Source organism: Condylura cristata, unplaced genomic scaffold (genome assembly GCF_000260355.1).
Source record: "Condylura cristata isolate star-nosed mole 26May11 unplaced genomic scaffold, ConCri1.0 scaffold00018, whole genome shotgun sequence".
In the NCBI taxonomy this organism is placed as follows: domain Eukaryota; kingdom Metazoa; phylum Chordata; class Mammalia; order Eulipotyphla; family Talpidae; genus Condylura; species Condylura cristata.
Window position 1 is genome coordinate 26771186 of NW_004567119.1, and position 19398 is coordinate 26790583.

The 19398-nt window shown below is 36.5% G+C and overlaps 1 protein-coding gene across 1 annotated transcript in view; it reads left to right on the forward strand.

Moving 5' to 3' along the window:
- IARS2 (isoleucyl-tRNA synthetase 2, mitochondrial) overlaps positions 1–19398 on the forward strand; it is a 37779-nt gene that overhangs the window by 4844 nt on the left and 13537 nt on the right. The window contains exons 3-14 of the mRNA XM_004685445.2: positions 861–1020; positions 1812–1960; positions 2057–2106; positions 2216–2325; positions 2407–2497; positions 2871–2986; positions 5887–6056; positions 6765–6855; positions 7999–8150; positions 9987–10147; positions 18480–18582; positions 19091–19184. Of these exons, the coding sequence (XP_004685502.1) occupies positions 861–1020; positions 1812–1960; positions 2057–2106; positions 2216–2325; positions 2407–2497; positions 2871–2986; positions 5887–6056; positions 6765–6855; positions 7999–8150; positions 9987–10147; positions 18480–18582; positions 19091–19184 (1447 nt within the window). The remainder of the gene's footprint in view (positions 1–860; positions 1021–1811; positions 1961–2056; positions 2107–2215; positions 2326–2406; positions 2498–2870; positions 2987–5886; positions 6057–6764; positions 6856–7998; positions 8151–9986; positions 10148–18479; positions 18583–19090; positions 19185–19398) is intronic.

Consider the following 19398-nt stretch of genomic DNA (forward strand, 5'->3'; position numbering starts at 1 on the left):
GCTGCTCCCCTCAGCAGTGTACTTAGTCGATCTGCCTGTTCTGCTCCCCACTCTGTCTCTGGTGAATCCTCTCACCCTATAAGTAAATAAATAAATCTTTAAATAAAAAAAAAGAACAGGCAGATGGATGAAGTACACTGCTGAGGGGAGCACTGGGTGGGTCAGGAGAGGTCTGTTGCACCATGTGGGTCACCTCTGGGGCAGGGATCTAACTTGCACTGAGGTGGCTGTGGCCATCTTGCAGTGCTGCGTCCTTACCAATCGCACTGCCTGGTAGGGACCTCTCCTACTCTTTTTTTTAACAGTAATATATTTTTCAGAAGGCTCTTCTGCCTCTGGTACCAACAGTGAACTAAGAAAAGCAAACTGGTGACAGTGTTTACCATGATATTGCAAACTCTGCACTTTAAATTCTTCATTGATCCTCCACCACTTCCTAGCAAAATGTAACTAATTATTGCATTATTCATAGTAACTTCATAAAACAAATTTGTGATTGACTTATTTGTACTTATTTAACTTATTTAGGAGATTATTTCTTAAAAGGGCAGTATCAGCTGCTTATTTGCTTATTCTAGCTTGACTTGCAAATTAATTTGGGCCATATGTGTTTCACTTTAAAATCTTTTATCCTTTTACTTCCTTTGGGGAGGGAAGAGTTAATGACATTCTAAAGATTAAAATATTTGTTACTCCTGTGTTTTTGTAGAACTTGAGCTAAATTTAATAGGCCATTTTATATAAATCATTGTAGAGTTGGACTTAAAATGTTCTAAAATGATTTTTAGAACATTTTATTATGAATTGAAGGCACATATTTCATGTATGAGTGATGATTATTATCATTTCCATCTTTGCAGATTTTGAAAGATGTGGCCAACCGCTACCATATGATGCGAGGTTCCAAAGTGCATTTTGTGCCGGGCTGGGATTGCCATGGCCTGCCCATTGAAGTAAAAGTCTTAGCAGAGCTTGGAGGCGAAGCCCAGGGTCTTTCTGCCATGGAAATTAGAGAGAAAGGTAATAACACCTTTTTTTAAAGTGGTATTTAACACTGGTTTCTTGAAAAAGTCAGAACTTTCTCAGTGTCCTGTGGTTTGTGTTTGTTTTTGACTTCAGTAAGAAATGTTGGAAATAATTTTATGGAAAGAAAATTCAGGTTTTGTTTCTTTGACATTAGTGAGAATTTAGAGGTTAAAGGAAAGATGCGTGAGCATTTCCAAGTGCATTTTTCACTTCTTTAATCTTGTTTTGTGAAATTACTACTTTGATTAATGTGTTTATTTACAGGCTAGGGCTGTTCGCCTATGTCAGGTGCCAAACCAAAAGCAAATTGTAAAATATGTATATTTTAAATTAGTCTCATGTAATTCTTTTCTTTAAAGGACTGGATCAGAGAGCAATCCTGTTTACATGTGTAATTGTATTCTGGATGTGATTTTAAAGACTACTTTCTCATGAAACAATATTATTGTCTTAGACTGGACATGCTTTTAGCATGTGTGTTGACTAGTTCATAATTTTATTTTTGTTACAGAAATAATGAGGATTAATTATTCCTGTTTGTTTTCTCTGAATGTAAGCTCTAGTCTGGAAAATACAGAAGATGGTAACAAAATTTTACTTTTTGAAATTCTAGTTAACTTAGGATTTGTTATAGATGACTTCTTTTACAACTTAAACTTATAAAAGTTTCTTAATAAATAGTAAAGTCTAAACTGTATACTACCTTGCATCTAGAGAACATGGCATCTCTGCCATGTTTAAGAATTTGAATTTATTCATTTTTGAAAACTCCTTCCTTTCTATAGCTAAATCATTTGCTAAAGCAGCCATTGAGAAACAGAAATCAGCATTTATTCGTTGGGGAGTAATGGCAGATTGGGATAATTGCTACTATACATTTGATAGAAAATATGAAGCTGCACAGTTGAGAATTTTCTACCAAATGTATGATAAGGTAATGTCATATTTTTTTTTTCATTTCAGTGGTGTATTAGAAATTAAATGGTATATTAGAAAATTCCAACTCATGTTTTAACTTTGTCTTTCATAGGGCTTGATTTATCGATCTTACAAACCTGTGTTTTGGTCTCCCTCATCAAGGTATTTATGTGTTTTTGGTAGTTTCAGGGGGAGATCTGAGGGGTAGTAAAATTTCAAGTCAAATAGTAAGTATTTCTAAGTACTTATGTTTACTGTTTTCAAACCCTAGGACTGCATTAGCTGAAGCAGAGCTTGAATATAATCCTGAGCATGTTAGTCGCTCAATATATGTAAAATTTCCTCTCTTGAAACCTTCCCCTAAGTTGACACCCCTTACAGGTAAGATATTTTTGTCACCTGAATTTATTAAAGTTAGGGGGCTTTAGCATTTTTCTGACATACTTGAACTTGTTTTCCTAGATGGTTCAGCTCCTATCAGTATTTTAGTGTGGACGACCCAGCCTTGGACGATTCCAGCCAATCAGGCCGTTTGCTATATGCCAGATGCAGAGTAGGTATACTGTTGCAATCTTTGTTTTAATCAGAGAGGACTTATTCCTCCATATTTTAATCATTTTGAATTTAATTAATCTTCATTGTCTTCTTAAAATTTGGTAAATTATTACTTAGTTAATGAGTTCAGGGCACTCCATTTAAGACCTAAACTCTAGCTCTTGTTGAACAACTGTAGGGATCAAATTGAACTTCTTTGAAGTTAGCTTTTCTAAAATGATGTAAACCTTTAAAATATTGTCATTGGCAACTCTCCTCCCTGCCCCCCATGTCCACACAGGTGCTCATCTTTCCCCTTTTCCTAATTAAAAAAAAAAGTTATTCTTTGTCTTTTTTCATTCATTAATTTTTTTCCTTAAAATTTTACTTAGTTACGCTGTTGTGAAATGTTCAAAATCTGGAGCCCTCTACATACTGGCTGCAGATAAAGTGGCTAGTGTTGCTTCTGCTTTGGGAACAACTTTTGAAGTTACTTCTACATTTTCAGGTGAGAATTTATAGAGATTCTGACCATTACAGTCATCAAAATACTGGTTGATTTGAATGTAGTACTTTGCTAAACATTGCTAATTTTGAATCAAAACCTATATGAACACAAAGTCAAAACAGGTTTAAAGCAATTTTTTGGCAAATACCCAGTACAACTGTCCTTTGCAAAATTTTATTCAAAGTTTAGCCATCAAAATGATCTTTGATTTAGTTAAAGGAGCAGTGAAATAAATATTTTTTGGTATGATTTTAATAAATTCTAAAAAGTATTGAAAACTGCATATATCAAAAGAAATCTTGATGAACTATAATTTGGGAATTCTACAATAGTGACTGGTTTCAAAGCAAAATTTTAGAAATCTAAGGACACTTTAAATTATTTTTGATCCTTAGAGATGATGAAATTTTGTTTCATATTTAAAAAAAAAATCACATGAACAGAGATATCCAAAAGTGGACAGCAGCCCTTTAAGTGAATTAGTTCAGATAGAGCCAATTGAAAGTTTAAATAGTCTTAACAAAAATACCATTTTTCTGTGAAAGGTGTATTTTTGTTCTTTCTTAACTCTGACCTCTCCTACCTCTTAGCGCAGAAGGCATTAGGTGTTACAGAGGCTGGGTGTCATTCTCACAAAGTTTTTGAGAGTAATAAGATTAAATTTGAGATTGTTTTTTTAGAACATGTAATTGTTTCCAGTTGTTCCTGTACAGAGACTACTGGGCTGCCATTTTGAGGCGCCACATTACAGAGGAGTATATATACTTCTCAGTCCTGGCAAAATGAACTGGTGACAGCTAGCTTCCTTTAATAAAGCAATAGAAATGTCAAGCAGCTAAAATGGAATATTTGGGGTAAATTTTCTAGAAAATATAAATTGATTATCATTCAGAGAACTGTTGAGAAATTGGGACAGTATTAAATGGTAGATACAGGATCTAGCTCAAGAAATATTAGTAAATTAAATTTCCTGAACTTTCTCCAAACTTTTGGTTTCTATAACAAAATGCGTAAAAAGCACAGCATAAAGTCAATGAGGACTAGTCTTGCTTATAAGTCTAAGGCGTAGATATCTCTGAAAATCAGCACTGGCAGTTTTCTTGAATACAGTTGTGAATTTTCCAGAAGGGAATGTGTCCTGCAGATTTCCTAGGATTTCTTGGTAATAAAATTTCAAGTCAAATAGCAAAGAGAACTTGTGATGTGTTTCAGGGAAGGAATTTTCAGTATCATTGCTTAAAAGAGAATGTTGGTTTTTCTCAAATTTTTTACCTGTTGGGCTAATTTAGTCAAAATTAAATCAGCAACAGGTGTGACTGTGAAATGTTAAAGTTTGTGGTGAATTTCTGAATAGTTGTGGTGAAGTATGAATAGATTATGTATTTTTACTGCTCTATCAGCTAAAAGGGACAGGAAAGTGAAATTTTTCTATACAGATTTTGTGAAAAATATACTTCAGGGTTGAAAAAAAGGAATGATTTCTGTGGAAGATGTGAGGAATAAGAGGCCAGTTTAAGTTGCCGGAATTACTAGAGTAGATAGTATAAACAGATTCAGTACCTCCTGTCAGGTGAAGAGGTAGAGCTAGGTAATTCTTTCTTTTTTTTTAAAGATTTATTTATCTATGCATATAGTACTAGGGTAAGTCTAGAAGTACAGGGACAGTGAGAGGATTCACCAGAGACAGAGCAGGTTGCAGAACAAGCAAATTGATGAAGTACACTGCTGAGGAGAGCAGTGGGCGAGACAGGAGAGGTCTGCTGTGCCATGTGGGTCACCTCCCTGGCACCTCAAATTGCCACCAAAAAGGCCATGGCCAGCATCACAGTGCTGCACTTTAACCCACTGCACCACCAGAGAGGGTGGAGCCAGGTAATCTTTCAAAGTTGAAACTTATTTTTAGAACACATGAAGAATAATTTATGGAATTCCAGGAGACTTGAGCTGAGAAATAGTAATGATGTAGAAAAATTAATAGGTGATGTGTATGATGCCTTATTAAAGGAAGCTAGCGTTACATAGAACATTGGAGTCATACTTACCTTAGAAGTTGGACTGAACAACTTCTAAGTCATGTGACAGCAAATTGCCTACACATTTCCTGATTGTGAATAGGGGATAGTGGTAGCTGTTTGGTAGTATTATGAAGTATTGAATGCAGTCATTGTTAGGTATAATTTTATTAAGTCTACCCTTTTTAGGGTAACATTACGTAAAGCAATGAGTTCCCACAGAGATGGCATTAGAACCTGCTGGTCATTAATTTGTTGACCTAGTAATTTCTTTGTCATTACATTCTAAAAAGTATGACTGTGCATAAATTAGTAATTTTCTTGAGCTCATTTGAGTTATCTGATATAATAATTGTTAAATTATTTGCTATGTGGCAGGAATTGTGTTAAGTGCCTTCAAATACTTAAAATGCACTAACTTGTTATCCTCACAGCAAACCTCCAAGGTAGGAGCCATAACTATTCATTTTACAGGTTCTTGAAGGCCATAAAGCAAGTAAAAAGAGAAGCTTCAATCTGAGTCCTCTTGTTGCAGATTTTGTGCTTTTCACCTATTCTTTTTTTTTTTAAGATTTATTTATTTATGCATACAGAACTGCGGTATAGGCCAGAAGTGGTCAGAAGATTCATCAGAGAGTGGGGGTAGAACAGTCAGATTAACTGAAGTACACTGCTGAGGGGAGCCGTGGGTAAGGCAGGAGAGCTCTGCTGCACCATATGGGGCAGCTCCCTGGCAGGGTTTTGAACTTGTGCTGAAGGGGCTGTGGTAGCTTTGTAGTGCTGCACTTTAACCGGTTGCACCACCAGGGAGATCTTGTACTTTTCACCTATTCTCTTAATAGAAGCAGAATTGCCATCCAAAGTGCTTGTGGTTTTCTCTCCTCACAGGTGTAGATTTGGAACATGGCACTTGTGCTCATCCTTTAATTCCTGATAAAGTGTCTCCTCTCTTACCTGCAAATCATGTGACCATGACAAAAGGAACAGGATTGGTTCATACAGCCCCAGCTCATGGTATGGAGGATTACAGTGTAGCAGCTCAACACAGCTTATCCACGGTACTAATCCTTCTCCTTTCCAATCACTGCTTTTGTTGAATGAAAATGATAAATACTAATGTCTTTACTTACCAAACAATCATTTGGTCATATTAATTAAATGGTGAAATACTTAGGCTTTTTTCAATACTCACAGCCTCATTAATTCATGCTAATTGAGAAAGATTTTCTAGAATTGGCACAGAATCAATGCAAAGTTAAAATTGAAGAATATATACCCAATGGGTGCAATTTTGTTCTTTTAAAAATTCAGTAACCTGGAGAAGTTCATTTTAATCTCTGAAAAGTGGCTAGTGAACTTAATATTTGAAAAGAACTTTCAGCGCTTCCCTCTCAAAATCTATTTTACACATAGCAATTACATAGCAAGTTTTGTACTTACAGGGGCATCTCAAAATCATTATAGTGTATGGAATAATAATTTATAACAAAATCATTGCCATAGATCTGGAACTTAATAGTGACCAAATAAAAGATGCTAGTATATTATTTTTTGTTATTAAACTTCAGGTGTATGCTTTTAATAAGGTATTTTGCCTTCAGTAATTTAAATGTATAAATTCACAAATTTTTACTGATCTACGTAGTACTCACATTTTCAATGTAGTGAAAAACAGTACTGAGAGGTTTGGTGTATGTTATTGTGCCAGATAATCTGATAAGGTAAAATATCTTGATTCTTAATTGTCTAAAATAATCCTGTGCTAGGATTGTTTAGTGGATGAAGAGGGCGTTTTCACAGAGGCTGCAGGTCCTCAACTTCAGCACAAAGCTGTCCTTGAAGAGGGAACAGATGTGGGTGAGTACTGTATGTGGTGCTGTTGTGTGTGTTTTCTGACAGACAGCAGCAGTAACTTGGGCTGATGCTTCTCTCACCTGATACTTTCATAGCTTAAAATGGAGTTTGAGACTTCTTTCATTTTTTTGCTTTGAAGTTGTTCCCGTTGTTTAAGCAAGTTGGGATGTTTTAGTACTACGGAGATAAGAATCAGCAGTAAGGGGAGATGAGGCCTTGAGACTACATGCCAACTACCTCTCAGTGCTCCCTGCTCCTTCTCTGACTATTGTAAATCACTGACTGCAGCATGGTCTATGTGTTACTTTCTTGGGCCTCCTCGAAGCGTGGACTCATCTATCTGCCTAAATATGGACCTAGCAACTCATACATTTTCTGTCCAGACTAAAGCTAATTAGATTTGGGATATTATTTTCCTGGATCTGTAACAAACTATCTTAAGTTGAATGACTCACCACAGCATGATTCATTCTCTCACAGTTTTGGGAGCCAGAAGTCTGAAATGGAGGTGTTGATCGTTGTGCCCCCTTTGCAGCCCAGTGGAGGGCTCCAGTCTTGCCACCTCTTAGCTGGGGGTGACTTCTGGCATTTCTGGCTCTCGTTGGTATACAGCTGTTTAATTCCAGACTCTGACTCTGTTGCCACCTGTCCTTTGTCTCTGAGTAGCCCTCCTTTAGTATAGACACCAGCTACTGAATTTAAGGGACCCTTGCAATGATGGCATCTAACTTGCGTAGATCCTCCTTCCAAATAAAGTGGCATTCGCAGATATTAGGGGTTGGGACTACACCGTATCTTTCTTGAGAAAAAATGTGAGTCCACTATTTTTACTTTCTTCTGGATTACAAAAACCATTTTGAGATTTATGGTATGAATGGTTATGACTCTGAATTTCATATATATCCTGCTCATGTTTCCTTTGAAGAGTCGTGGTAATAGTCTTATCTGTAGCTTGATGAAGTGTTTCTCGTCCCTGCTTTGTATGCCAGGAAGTTGAGCTTTTGATACCTGATGGCTACTCCTAACTGTTATCTGTTATCTACTGGTACAGATTTAGTACTTCTGGAAGTTTAGAGCATTACTGGGATTTGTGTTTTAACTTTCACCGTGTCTAAGATTTAATGAGCTTTTTTTTTTTTTTTTAAGTTATAAAGATGCTTCAAGCGACAAAGAATTTGTTGAAGGAGGAAAAGTTGGTACATAGCTATCCCTATGACTGGAGAACTAAGAAACCAGTGGTCATTCGTGCCAGTAAGCAGTGGTTTATAAATATCATGGACATTAAGACTACAGCCAAGGTATGTGGGGCTTCTACTGGGGCTAACCCTTCCCTCAGTATGAAAGGGTTGCAGATGAGCTGGAGCTGTGTCTTGGGACTGAATGTGGCTTTGGATTCACAGAATCTCAGCTCGGAATGACCTTGGATGTGCATGCCTTCATTATGCTAGTGGTTAAAGCACTTGCATGACTTCCTGAATGTACTTAGTGAAAGCTGCTTGGGACAGAACTGAGTTTAGCAAGTAGTTTAACCTCGGTTTTCTCTTCTATATGTAAGTGATATTAGTGGTGAATAGAAGATCCCATAACAGTTTCTGGCACAAAATAGGTATTTAATAACTTTTAAAATCTTTCCCTCTTTCAAATTGAAGTTGCAGTCCCTTTGGAAAGTACTGGTGTTCTGAATAAACATATTTTTGGACTCTTTCCATACATGTGTCTCATAACCAACTTTTTTGGAATGAAAAAACTCAAAAGTCTATTTGTTAAGCAGGCTGAATAGACAGATACTTAGAACTTGCATCTACAGTAATACTATCATAGCTGGCTTGGCAATTTGGAGCTCTGGCTAAGTCTGTGCATAACAGTTTATATTTACTGTATTTGTATAGCATAGACAACTCTGCTGCCATTGCTTTTATTTTTATGTTCCTGTGATGTCTGTTTTCCCTGCACATGTTAAATCTTGTCATTTCCAGCCTTGCAGACTAAAGGGTTGTAGAACATCTGAGTCTCACACAATTTTCTGAAGCCAAATTATGTTTTTAGCTTATATATACATTTTCCCCTATTACTCTTTGTGGGAGTGGAGAAGACTGTGCTTCCATTACCCACCTTAAATAATAATGAACCTCTACACCTCTCCTGCCACTCAGCCTCTTAATTCCCTACTCACTGGATTATTTTGAAGCAAATTTTAGGCATTATTTATTCCATAAATACTTCAGCATGTATATCTGAAAGATAAAGACTCTTTAAAATGTAATGCCAGTGCTATTATTACCACTTAAAAGGAATAGTTATTTAGCTAGACAGTGTGGGCATATCTTAGATGTTTAAACCAAGTATTAATCAACCTGAATTGTGGGTGTTTCCATTCTGTCAGAAGGTGTTGCTACGGAAGACTGGGGTGGAGGATATCCGGTAGTGAGGTGGTAGGTGAGTGAGGAAACTTGGAACATTGTCTGAAAACAAAAGTGTTTTTATTAATGAAGAGAAGAGAGTTTATCAGAAGAAGTTACTATAGTTCAACTTTTTTTTGTGATTATTACCAAACATTTTTTTGTACAGTTCAATTTTCAATAATTGATGACAGAAATCAAATATTGGCAGTTATGAGGGAGGAATGACGGGAAGGCAGAGTGATCATAAATAGAAAGTGACTTATTTTGAGAGTGTTTTTTATATGTTAAATCACTACAATGTAAAATTAGGTTCTATCACAGCCCTTGTTTGTTAGCCTAAAACAACAGCTTATTTTTTAAGCATTTAAAGAATAACATTGAAATGAAGTTGGAATTGAGTATAATGTAATTACTATACTTATACTGTTATTAATAGTTTGCTTAGTGTGTTTGGAAATTAGTATAAAGCATTTAGTCAAATGCTGCAAAAGAGAAATCTGCTACTGGTGTTATTTCTGTAGGTCCTTTGTGGCCCTGTTTGAACTTTGCCTCCTTTGCTCTGAAATCTGTTTTCTTTTGAGTATATTTCCCCCCCTCCCCATAGGGGAGGTCAGGCCATGTGACACTGACTTTAAGTGTCCAAAATAAAGAACTATTAGAATAAATACTTAGAGCACTAGAAAAAACTGTTCTGCCTTCTTTCACTAGGCTTGATTTTTGAATCTGTTGCAGGAATTGTTAAAAAAAGTGAAGTTTATTCCTGGATCAGCAATGAATTCCATGCTTGACATGATGGACAGGCGACCATATTGGTGTATATCAAGGCAAAGAGTTTGGGGTGTTCCAATTCCTGTCTTTCATCATAAGACAAAAGATGACGTCTTGATTAACAGGTAGAACTTCCTGAAATTTTTAGCATTTTTAAGTGAGTTTTGTCATTTTTCAAAAAAATTAGAAAACTAGTGGACTCTTAAACTTCAGGTATATTATTGGCTTTATTTATGCATACAGAACTGGGGGTGTAGGTCATAGGTGGGGGGTGAGAGGATTCACTAGAGACAACGTGGGGAATAGTACGTGGTTTCTACTGAAATACACTGCTGACGAGAGCAGCAGGGAGATAGGAGATAGGAGAGGTCTGCTGCCATGTGGGTCAGCTTCTTGGCCATGGGTAGAACTCATGCTACAGTGTTGCCATAGGTTGATAGTGCTGAGACGGTAAGCACTGTGCCACCAGGGAGACCCTGTGCCACCAGGGAGGCCCTTCAAGTATATATTTTTAGAAGACTGATTTATTTACGTATACAAGAACTGGGGGTGTAGCCAGAGGTGCGTGGTGGGGGGAGAGGAGTCACCAGAGACAGAGTGGGGAACAGAACAGGTGGATTGACTGAAATACACTTCTGGAGGAACAGTGGGTGAGACAGAAGAGGTCTGCTGCACCAAGAGGGTCACCTGTCCGGTTTAGAATCGAACTTGAACTGCAGTGGCTGCCAAAGGCTTCTTAATGCTGCGCTTTAACCCCTTGTACACAAGGAAGCCCTTCAGTTGTATTTTAAATAAACTATTCTGAAATCTTTTTGGAGGGTAAAATGTAAATTTCAGAAAGCTTTCACAAGGTTGGAACTTTCACAGCTTCATTTTTTTCTTCAGTGTAGATAACTCGGAAGTGCTCCTTTTTTGCCTTGATTCATTGTTCCTACTATGCCTGTGGTGATAAAACATCAGGAATTCTGAGGTGTCAGTGGAGGAGCTGGGTTCTGCTTTTCAGTTTTGATGTTATTGATGTTTTTTACATGCTATTCTTGGTGAATGCGAGTATTTGAGGGGGTGTTATATTGATTTTTTTTGTTTGTGTAATTACCTCTAGTCAAGCCATAGGTATGTTCTCAGTATCCTTTGAGGTTTCTTCTCAGTTTTGAAATACACCTTATGTCATTCCCTCAAGGGAAATCTGACACTTAAGGGCCACTTGACTCAGAGGGCAGGACAACACAGAACCATGAAGCTCTTGTTACAGAAGAGGTGGCACAAGAGAGTAGGCAGGAAGTCTGAGAAAGTACTGGCCAGTAGAGGGCTCAGCAGGAGCTGAGGACAGGAGGGTGAGCATAGCCTGTGTTTTGTGAGAACTGGAAGCTGAACTCTCAGGAAGGCTGGTTGGGTGAATTGAGTTTTGAATACTCGACTGAGGAGTTTTAAGTAGTGCTGTGCAGTAGGCATGAGGAGTAAGAGTTGTTTTAGGAAAAGAAACCAGAGGTTGCAGGCCAGAAAGGCATGGTGAGGCTAGTTGACTCTCAAGAGTCTGGAGTTGAGACTCTTGGGCCTGAATATTGTTGTTCATGTCCTTATGATTTAGAATCTGTAAACTCCTACTATGCTAAGACTTAAAAAGAATTAAAGCTGAGATCATTTTACAGTGTTGTTTAAAATTATACTTGAGATGGCTTAAGAAATGTTCTTAAGCCAGTGCCATTGCTTCTCATTCTTTTCAGTATTTAGAGAACGAGACTTTTAGGGAATTTTCTTGAATTGATTGAGGTGGACCAGATGTATAAATTAGTAAGCAGAGCAGACTAGTTTCTTTGACCATTCTTTCATGGACGATTCTTCAGTAAGCTAAGGGGAATACATGTGAGTTTGTCAGAGAAACCAAGCCAGTTTTTATTGGATATCATTTGCATTTTATTTACAATTAGTAGTTTACATGGTGGTTACAGATTCTTTTCTCTGCAGCTACCATTCTGTTGCTTCGTGGTAATTGATTGCTGATTTTGAAGTCGCAGTAGTATACAGAATTTGGCCTACAGAAGTGACAGACAAACTTGGCCACATTGTCTGTCAATTCATAGGTCATCTTCCTGTACACAACCTCTTAGTGATGGCTGTAGTCCTTCTCCAGTGTTGGGTCCTCTGTGTGCTATAACACTTGACTCAAGCAAATGGATATTTGCATTCCTCAGTTTTATCTTAGAGCAAGAGAGGTTATCCTGATTCTGCCTTATTATACTTAGTTGTAGCAGGTTGGTAACCACCAAAAGTAACAGTATCTCCACTGGAAATTGATACACAGTCCACATGGAGTTGCTGTTACAACTGATAGCTCCAGGAAGCATATCAAGACTCCTGCCTTTTCTTGATGAACTATAAGTTATCTTAATATAACTTGTTTCATAGGAGAATCTTGATACACAAGTGTTAAGACTAGTGGATTTGAAACTCGTGTTTAATTGCCATAATTTTGATTTCAGTTGATTTTCACTTTATTTTCATATTTGTATTAAGCAATTTCTGATTTTAGTGAATATTTTTATAAATCTATAGTATGAAATCATAATTTAGTTGAAAACCTCTTCCTAGTTAATAGATACAGATACTTTTTAAGCTTAAAGAAAAAATTTAGAAACATTTGCTATCTAGGAAGTTTTTTTCATTTCAGATGATTGTAATCAGTTTAACAATATTTTTGCAGTAGGTATGCATGTTTAGAAAACTCAGACCTTGATTTCTAGAAATAAGAAACTTACTAGAATAGGCAACAAACTTCAGTCATTTGGAGTATTAGCTTTTGCCACCTCAGATTTTTTGCTCATGTGTTAATAATGACCCATTTGTGGAAAAAAAAATGGTAATATTCATTAGGAAATAATTCTCCAATCAATTCCTCTTGATTTTAAGACCTACGTGTAATGTTACATCAACAATTAAAAAACCCCAGTTTCATTGTGTTCTAATAAAAGTTATTATATATGAAACATTTATCTTCTTACCTCATTCTTATTCCAGTAACTTGCAGAAGAAAAGATGTCAAAGTTCCTCCATACATTTTTTACTTCTATAAAGTTAAAAACACAAGGAGCTGTGGGGAGAAAACAACAGCGTCTTCATGACCTAATCATCTTAATGCTGCTTACTTGCAGCAGCACACTAAATAAGCCTGCAGCCCAGATGATGTCAAAGCTCAGAATGATTGGTTGGCGTTACAGTTGCTCATACTATTCCTAGTGAATTATCACTGATTGAGACCTAAGGGACACATGACCCATGTGGTTAGATAAGGTCCTTGTGTAAAGTGCAAAGTTCTATGGTGGATTTATTGCTTTATAAAACATGTCATTAAAGTGGGAAGGATATAGATTATGTGGTGATAAGGGGTTTCACCCACTTTTATCAACAGTAATTTATAATGATCTTTTAAGTTATAAGTTAACGGTGTTAAGTATAAGATATTAACAAGGTGGGTGAATTCTTAAATTTCTAAAGATAAATTCTGACTTCTTCCTTGTATTTTATGCTGAAGGATATTTAGTATCACTACCAAATGGCTTTCAAATTGTTCCAAAACTTCTTAAAACATGACTTCAGCTTTGTTATAAAAATTACACTTCAAAGTCTTTGTCCTAAGGAAAAAGAAAACTAATGTACAAGGATACACATGTCAGGACGTCTGATACCGTTGTTTTGTGAAAGACCCTCACTATGTACATCAGCTTTGGAAGACCGATTATGCATTCATTCAAACCTGTATCCCTACCCCTGCTAGTCGCCATCTCTCTGCACCAAGTACATGCAGCCCACCTGACTTTAGACTTAGTTGAGTTTTTCTTTTTCTTTTACATTTTAAGATACAAGCAGACTACCCACATTGAGCTTTCCAAAATGTGCTGATCACAGAGAAATCTACAGCACTGAGAATGTTTGGAGTGTTTGTACAGCATTGACATGTAATTTTTTCCAAATTGTCTTTTTTGATTTTTGTTTGCATGTTAAATTGGTCCTTGGCAGTGCCTGGTAGACCACCTTGAATTTGTAAGTTTGTGTGTTTACTGCAGATTTTGTTTTTGAAATTCTCTGGCAGAGTGTCTTTGGGTTATTCCAATCACCAGAGTACAAGTCAAGAGAAAATTTTCATTTTATGATACAAATTTCATGCACTTAAATTTTGACTGGCTTGGATGAGAAAATGTTTTTGTCTTTGAAATTGGCATTCTTATAAATTTTGTTGTCTTCTTGCTCTAGCTTCAATTGTCACTTTATTTTCCTGTTTTGTTTCTTTTTTTTAAATAAAAGTAGTATAATTGTCTAAGACTTCAAAATGGTGCTGTGGAAAGTAGACACTGAAGTACATTTAATAAAATAAGGAAAGCAAATCTTTAATCAGTGAGAATTGCTCTATTAGTGAGACCAGGCTTCTCTCCCCTCTTTAAAATGTTTCATATTTCATTTAGATACATTAGAAAAAAATGTCTGGATAAAAATTTCCTTTTATCCAGATGCATATACATTACATAATGCATATACATTAGAGTATATAGTTTTATTTATAAAAACTTTAAAATTATATTTTTAAAAATACAGGTTTATTTTTATTGGTCTTGATAACATAATATGGTACTGTCTACTAAGTACCATAATATGGTATTTCTATTAAGTATAACTCGGTAGACTTAAAACTAAAATTGTCTTCCTCCTCACTTAAATAAAGGACTTTTATAAATTCAAAAAATACCTTTGTAAATAGGGTGTATCCATATATATATAAGTGCAAGATTAAACTCCTTTCATTGAACATTATATTGTTTAAGTGAATTTTACCAATATCTTCATAAGCAAATAAAGCAATTAAAACTTCATTTTTTTTTAAAGATTTATTTATTTATTCATACAGAACTGGGGTACAGGCCAGAGACTCAGGGGCGGTGAGAGGCTTCACAAGAGACAGAGTGGGGAGCAGAACAGGCCGATCGACGAAGTACACTGCTGAGGGGAGCAGTGGGCGGGTCAGGAGAGGTCTGCCACACCATGAGGTCACCTCCGGGGCAGGCAGAATCGAACTCATGGGAAGTGGCTTTAGCTTCTCAGTGTTGTGCTTTAACCCGCTGCGCCACCAGGGAAGGCCAAAAACTTCAATTTTAATTAGTGGAGTGGTTCACTAATCTTTGTGGGATTTAATAGTTGCCTTAAATACAGCAACTGCAAATTTGAGATTTTTTTTTTGCTGTTTTGTATTTTTATTATAGACCTATTACTAAGATAAGTGAATACAGTTAAGTAATATTTAGAGTACAATTCTTAACTTCATTGAATTATCCGCAATTTAGGGATAGTCAAAAGAGCTTCAGTTCTGTTAAGAGTTGAATTTGATATTGTAAAGTGGATGGGTAAGTATCCCCTATGGTTGTCAAGTTGAGTAAAATATTAAGTACTTTTTCAAAACTAAAAGTTTTTCACATATCCTCTTCTTTTCAGTGTTAGCCTGTGTTCATAGAAACTGAAGCTAAGTTTTTAATAAGTCAGTTTTTAATAAGTCACTGGTAGAAGTTGGTCTTTGGACTTGGTGCTTGCTCAGTCAACACTTATTTCCTGGGACTCAAGGCCCGTCTTCATCTCTGGTTCACGGTCTTGCTATGATGGGCAGAAAGTGTTTTGCCTTTGCTTATTACCAATAAACTCCAAGAGACAAGGACTGTGAGTTCACAGAGCAATAATTATCTTTATAGAAGAGTTAGGGAGGCTGAAAAGGGAGGTATCCAGTGAATTGATCCAGTGAATTTAGCAGTGTCAGGGCCTGGCTTTAACTTTGCCACTTGCTGAGTTTCTTGATTGAAGGAGCCCCACAGTCCAGGAACATTTCTATCAACAGCTACTAAAGTGTTTTTTCTGTGAATTCAGTTAAGAGTACTTTTGAAGTGCATTGAAAAGCGTAATGTATGGTATTCACACAAGCTTTTATTTTGATTAATAATAATACTAGCATCTTTACATCATTTGCTAAATTAACAAATTTGAGCCATTTGCATTTACTTTTTATCATTTTATTTCCAACACATTTAAAACTTTTTTATTTCTTCATTTCATTTTTCACTAAATTTGCAATTGCAAGAAGAAAAAGGTAAAATGACACATTCAGAAGCATTCTTCTTGATGAAAATGTATAATTGGTATGAATAGCATATCTGGGTAATTGTGTACGTGTAAATTTACTTAGCTAGTATCTTTTTAAATTTCTCTTTGGAATAGCATTAAGCTTATTCAGATTTTTTATTATAGTATATTCATATTTTCTTGACTGATAAAATGTTCTGTGCAAACTATATAAAACAGTAATATGTAACTAAATATTATCATATAACTATTTATTGCAGTTTTTATGGTCTCCTATCACAGAAGTTTATCTTACTGTTAAAGTCCAGCTAAAATGTGTGACTATACCAGAAATATGGATTTATGCCCATTTTAACATTTTTTTAGTTTCTTTTAGTGGGTACTGGTAGCATTATACTTTTTGATCTATTTTCCATAGCATACCAACTTTTATTTCACATCTCAATGTATAGAGCATGTTTAATTATAATTCAAATTTGATTTTTGCTTCCCACAACAGTTTTTTCATAAACACTTTATTTTATTTGTGACTTTTCAGCCCCAGATAGATTTTAAAAATCACCCATGTTGTTAATAAGAAGCAGATCCAGATGAGAGACTTATTTTCTCCATTTCTGTGAACTCCTGTGGGTTTACAGTTAAGCTTAGTTACTTGCATTGATAGTGTGAAAGAAAGGATGATTCAGTGTTAGCTCTTGTATGTATATTTTAATCTTCAAATATTACTGTGGACATGTGTTTTGATAATTTGATCAGCAAAATTAACTGTCTAAATTGACCTGACTTCAAAGAATACATAATGTTTACATAATACTTATTAATGTGTACTAGACATTTCTCAAGGCACTTCATATGTAAACTTGGTTGATATCTCCCTCTTAATGGTACTCTGGGGTTTTACAGACTGAGGTACAGAAATGCTCGATGCTGGTCAGTGGTGAGTCAGGAATTGTGCCAAACTTGTGTGGCTCCAAGACCATGGTTGTGTGAAACCTGACCTTCCATGGAAGCAACTGGAGGAAATTGTGCTGTCATGAAATTATGATAATAAATCAAAAGTATGTTGTTCCTGTGAGAATACTTGTGTACATATTTCCAAGTTTTTCAAATAACTGATAACTACTTCTTCCCAAAGCAATTAACTTCAGTATTCATTTGATGTGCATTTGTTGGCTTTCTGTTGTGAGGCACTGTGCTGGGTGTTGCTGGACCATCTCTTTAGTTTGCAGTCACTCTGAGGAAGTGTGTAGGGTCACTGAGTGGAAGTTCCTCCAGGCCAGGGGATTTACCTGCCTTGCCCACTGCTGTAGCTCTGATGTCTGCAGCCATGTACGAGACATTGGAGATGCTCATTGAAATTTTTTTAAAGATTTATTTATTTATGCATACAGAACTGGGGGGGTGATTTTTTATACATACAGATTTATGGGGGTGATAGGATTCACCAGAGACAGAGTGGGGAGCAGAAAGGCTGACTGAAATACACTGCTGAGGGGAGCAGTAGGCAGATCAGGAGAGATCTGCTGTGCCATGTGGGTCACCCCCCTGGCCAGGGATCAAACTTGTGCTATAGTGGCTGCAATAGCTTCAAAGTGCTGTGCTTTAACCCGTTGCACCACCAGGGAGGGCTCCCATTGAATATTTTTTAAAACAAATGAATTGTAGCATTTTTAATAACCAGACAACCAAACCTCTGAAATTGTATGTGACTCAGTGATGGTCCTTTGGCCATCAAGAATCAAACTTGTGGCCCTCCCTGGTGGCGCAGCGGTTTAAAGCACAGTACTGAGAATCTAAAGCCACTTCCGCATGAGTTCGATTCCCGCCTGCCCCGGAGGTGACCACATGGCGTGGCAGACCTCTCCTGACCTGCCCGCTGCTCCCCTCAGCAGTGTACTTCGTCGATCTGCCTGTTCTGCTCCCCACTTTGTCTCTGGTGAGGCCTTTTGCCGCCCCTGGGCCTCTGATCTGTACCCCAGTTCTGTATGCACAAATAGATAAATCTTTAAAAAAAAAAAAGAATCAGACTTGTGCCTTGTCCTGTTTATAAAAAGTGGAGATCAGAATACAGTTCTGGATGTGTTTCTCTGAGCTCTTGGTGGCATCGCCTTAAGGATTTGGATTTAGTCCTGTGAGCAGTGAGGGGCCCTACAAGTATATGGGATAATAGAACCAGTTGTAGGAATACAGGTGTCAGGAATGTGTCATGTAAATTAAATTTGTTTAATTTACTTTCATAAAGTAAATTAAGCTTTGTAAGTAAATTTTACAAACTTTATTAAAATAAACAAAATGTTCAATGTTAAAGTAGTTCAACGATTCTGTTTTGTCCCCTCAACATAGCCAAACCATTGAGCATGTTATCAAATTGGTGGAAGAACATGGCAGTGGTGTCTGGTGGACTCTTCCTCCTGAGAAGCTTCTTCCCGAGGCAGTCTTAGCACAGGTGAGTTCCTGGGTGCCTTACATGACTTCATAACAACATGAGTGATGGTTTGGAGCTAAAAGGTACTTACATTGTCATGTAAAGTAAATGAGTTTAATCCCCATAGAGAACCAACACAGTTGAGAGTAAACACTTTTGTGTTGTTGAAGAAGCTTGGTATATAATGTAAGGTTACTGGTTACCTTGATGAGGACCCCTGTAGATTGTAACTGTTCAGTCACCCTGAGAGCAGTGTCAAGTTCTGGAACTATAGGTCCTGTATCACATATCAAAAAAAAAAAAAATCCAAATTGGAAGATTAATTTCAAGAAAATCAGGTCAGTTCATAGTTACACTGGGAAAAGTGTAATTAAATTACCAAGTCCCTTGTACATGCATTTGGAGTAACTGAACTTAGATGAAAATGTTTGATGTTCTGAATTCCACTTAAAAATATGAATTAACTGGTGGTATTTACTATATATCTATTGTGAACTTTGGGTAATTAAAATGCTTTTACGTTGTCTAGGTTGGTGGCCATGATGCCTTGGAATATGTTCCAGGTCAGGACATTTTGGATATCTGGTTTGACAGTGGAACTTCATGGTCTCATGTTCTTCCAGGTAATTTTAAATGACTGTGTTGTCATCAGTACCACTCAAACACTTCTGAAAACACATGAATGTCGCTTAGAAGAATCTCTTATAATCAACTCATTTTTTTGGCTTTATCTGGAAAACTAATTTTTTTGGTTGCTACAATATTATATCTGGAAGGGCCCATGGAGGTTATTAATCTGGTGATTGCGTGTTCATGAGTGAGATTTTACATAAAATC